Source organism: Tupaia chinensis, unplaced genomic scaffold, assembly GCF_000334495.1.
Source record: "Tupaia chinensis unplaced genomic scaffold, TupChi_1.0 Scaffold000201_2, whole genome shotgun sequence".
NCBI lineage: Eukaryota > Metazoa > Chordata > Mammalia > Scandentia > Tupaiidae > Tupaia > Tupaia belangeri.
Genome location: NW_006159677.1, coordinates 818538 through 821526, shown reverse-complemented (window position 1 = coordinate 821526; position 2989 = coordinate 818538). Strand labels below are relative to the sequence as shown.

At 53.4% G+C, this 2989-nt stretch overlaps 1 protein-coding gene across 1 annotated transcript in view; it reads left to right on the top strand.

The window, feature by feature from the left end:
- Positions 1 to 2279: 2279 nt before the first annotated feature.
- Positions 2280 to 2989, top strand: part of LOC102487516 (zinc finger protein 627-like) — a 9707-nt gene continuing 8997 nt past the window's right edge. Inside the window, exon 1 of the mRNA XM_006147207.3 lies at positions 2280 to 2485. Within this exon, the coding sequence (XP_006147269.2) occupies positions 2483 to 2485 (3 nt within the window). The 5' untranslated portion in view covers positions 2280 to 2482. The remainder of the gene's footprint in view (positions 2486 to 2989) is intronic.

Here is a 2989-nt window from a genome sequence, read left to right as displayed (position 1 = left end):
AGCATGTGTGCTCACTGGAGAGACAGAGAAAGTGATAAATCATCCTCCAGGGGAGATGGCCACATCGCAGTCCCTTCTCCACTCTCCTTTGGGCCTGCACACACATGTGCCCAGTGTGAGTTTCAAGCCACCCGGTCTGAGACTTGAACCACCGTCAGCCATGTGGGAATCCAGCACCTTAACCACCCTTCCACCTCCTGGCCCAGCTTGGGCCTGCTTCTTGTAGTGTTGCAGAAACAGCCCGTGGAGAAACCAAGCACCGCTCAGAGTAGGAGAACTCAGGATTATTACAACAGTGGGCTTGGAGGAGCTCGCACTCCCATGTCTGGACTCTATCATAGCCAGGGTTTACGGGTGTTGCAGACAAAGGAAACTAGGAGCAGCTGTTACCGTCTCTAGTTATAGAAACTGGCAATCCGTTGAAGCAGGCAAGTTACAAAAGTAGAACAGGTGTCAGTACTTCCCATTTGCAGGCAGCTTCCCCCCCCCCCCGCCCCAAGGTTTTTGCTATAGGGTGCGTGCACTCGCTAGAAAGACAGAGAAAGACAGAGAGACAGTAAACCGAGAGGTGTGAGTTTAAGCCACCAGGTCTGGGACTCAAACTGCAGTCAACTACATGGGAGTCCAGTGACATAACCAGTACACTAACTGCTGATCCCTTTGCAGGCAACTTTTAGAAGTGGAGTTAAGGGAACCAGCAGTTAGCGTAATGGCTATGTCTCTGGACTCCCACGTAGTTGACCGCGGTTCGTGTCCCGGACCCGGTGGCTTAAAACTCACGCCGGGCGCGTGTGCGTGCGTGCCCAAGATCCCGAGAGGAGAATGGAGGAGAAGGGATTGCGGCGTGACCATCCCCCCTGGGGGGGTGATTTCTCGCTTTCTGTCTCTATGTCTCTCTCTGTCTGTCTGGCGAGCGCACGCGCCCTATAGTGAAAATCTCTCCAAAAAAAAAAAATTTAAAAAAAAAAAAGAAGGGGAGTTAAAAGGCCCAGAAGATGGTGTAAGGATTATATTGCTGGACTCCCACATAGTTGACCACGGTTTGAGTCCCGGACCCAGCGGCTTAAAACACGCCAGGCACATATGTGTGCGTGCCCAAAATCCCAAGAGGAGACTGGATTGTGGAAGGGATTGTGGGATTGTTGCGTGGCTATCTGTCCCGGGGGAAGTGGGGGGGCAGTTCTCACTTTCTGTCTCTCTCTAGCAAGTGTACGCACCCTATAGTAAAAATCTCTTTAAAAAAAGAAAGAAAGAAAGAAAGAAAGAAAGAAAGAAAGAAAGAAAGAAGAAAGAAAGAAAGAAAGAAAGAAAGAAAGAAAGAAAGAAAGAAAGAAAGAAAGAAAGAAAGAAAGAAAGAAAGAAAAACAAAAGATTAGAGGGACTGGCAAGTGGCATGGTGATTGAGGCACTGGACTCCCACGTGGCTCAACCGCAGTTCGAGTCCCAGACCTAGCAGCTTTCTCATTTCCCCTTTCTCTGGTCAAGTTAATAATAATAATAACAAATAAATCATTTGACCCATATCCATAGGTTATGTCTGAAAATAAGTAGAGTGTCAGATACGGTGCAAAGACAACTTGGCCATGCAGGTATCAAAATTCATGAGCCAGCAGGTGGCGTGGTGGTTAAGGCACTGGACAGTCCCACATGGCCGACCAGGGTTCAAGTCCTGGACCTGGTGGCTTGCTTTCTCACTTTCCTCTCTCTCGGTGTCTCTATCTGGTTAGATTAAAATGGATGAATAAATAAATCTTTAAAAAAAAGTTAATGAGCCCTGAAGGACATGTGTCTCCTCCTCCCATTCAAATGTGGCCTATCCTGGGTGCCCCTACTGCTTTGAAGTTAGAGGATCGGCCCCTTGGACATAGAATCTGGAATCCCCTGAGCTCACTGTGAACCCCATGTCCAGAAGGAAAAACCAACAAGATTCTATTGGGTGCAGGAAAACGGTGGAGTGTCTGCTCTGGAAACTCAGGAGCAGGTTCTGCTGAAATGTAAAAATACCCTCCCGTAGCGGCCAGGCCCAAGAGCAGGACAGAAGTCGCCCAGGCCAGGACTGGGCTTTCAAAGCTGCTGTCATTCAGGCGCCAGGGGGCGGGGCCTCAAGTGCCCATCAGGGGCTGGAGGGCGGGGCCTGATGTGCCTATCAGGGGCTGGAGGGCGGGGCCTGAAGTGCCCATCAGGGGCTGGAGGGCGGGGCCTGATGTGCCCATCAGGGGCTGGAATGCGGGGCCTAAAGTGCCCATCAAGAGCTGAAGGGCGGGGCTCCGGGAGCTGGTCCTTCCGGTCTAGTTTCTGGTCGGAGGCGGTTACGGTGAGTTCTAGGGGGACTTCCTGAGAGCTTCCCTGCGGTGCTTGGCGGGATTTGTTTTTACCCGAGTGGAGCTCACGTCGTCTCTGTGGCTCCTCCGAGCCTCTGCGGTGTGCACAGACCGTGCAAGGGGACCCTAGGAAGGACGCGAGGTCACCTGGACGCTGGGAAATGGTGAGTGTGAGGTCGGGGTACTGAGAGGGGGAGCCAGGGGCTCCGGAACCCGACAGCGCGGACCCGGCTTCCCGGTCCACTCCCGATACTGCGGCCCCGAGTCCTTTGCTGGCCCCGGCGCAGCTCGGCCGTTGGTCCCCTCCTGCCCCGGACACGGACGGGGCTGGCCGCGGAATCCCCGGGCGCCCTGGCCCGCCCTGGCCCGGTGGCCTCGCTGGGCAGCCCCGCGTCCGCAGCCAGGGTCTCCCCAGGTTCTGTGGGGAGGAGGGGAGAGCCCTCAGGGGGTCCCGACCCCATCCGTGGGGCCCCCAGTCCTTCCTTTCTACCCCACGGGGCGCCCGTTGTCTGGTGAGTTTTCTGAATGTGTGGGGAGCAGGGTCCAAATCCACAGCCCATCTCTGCTTGGGCTGTCGTACATTTCCAAATTTCTTCTTTCTTTCTTTCTTTCTTTCTTTCTTTCTTTCTTTCTTTCTTTCTTTCTTTCTTTCTTTCTTTCTTTTCTTT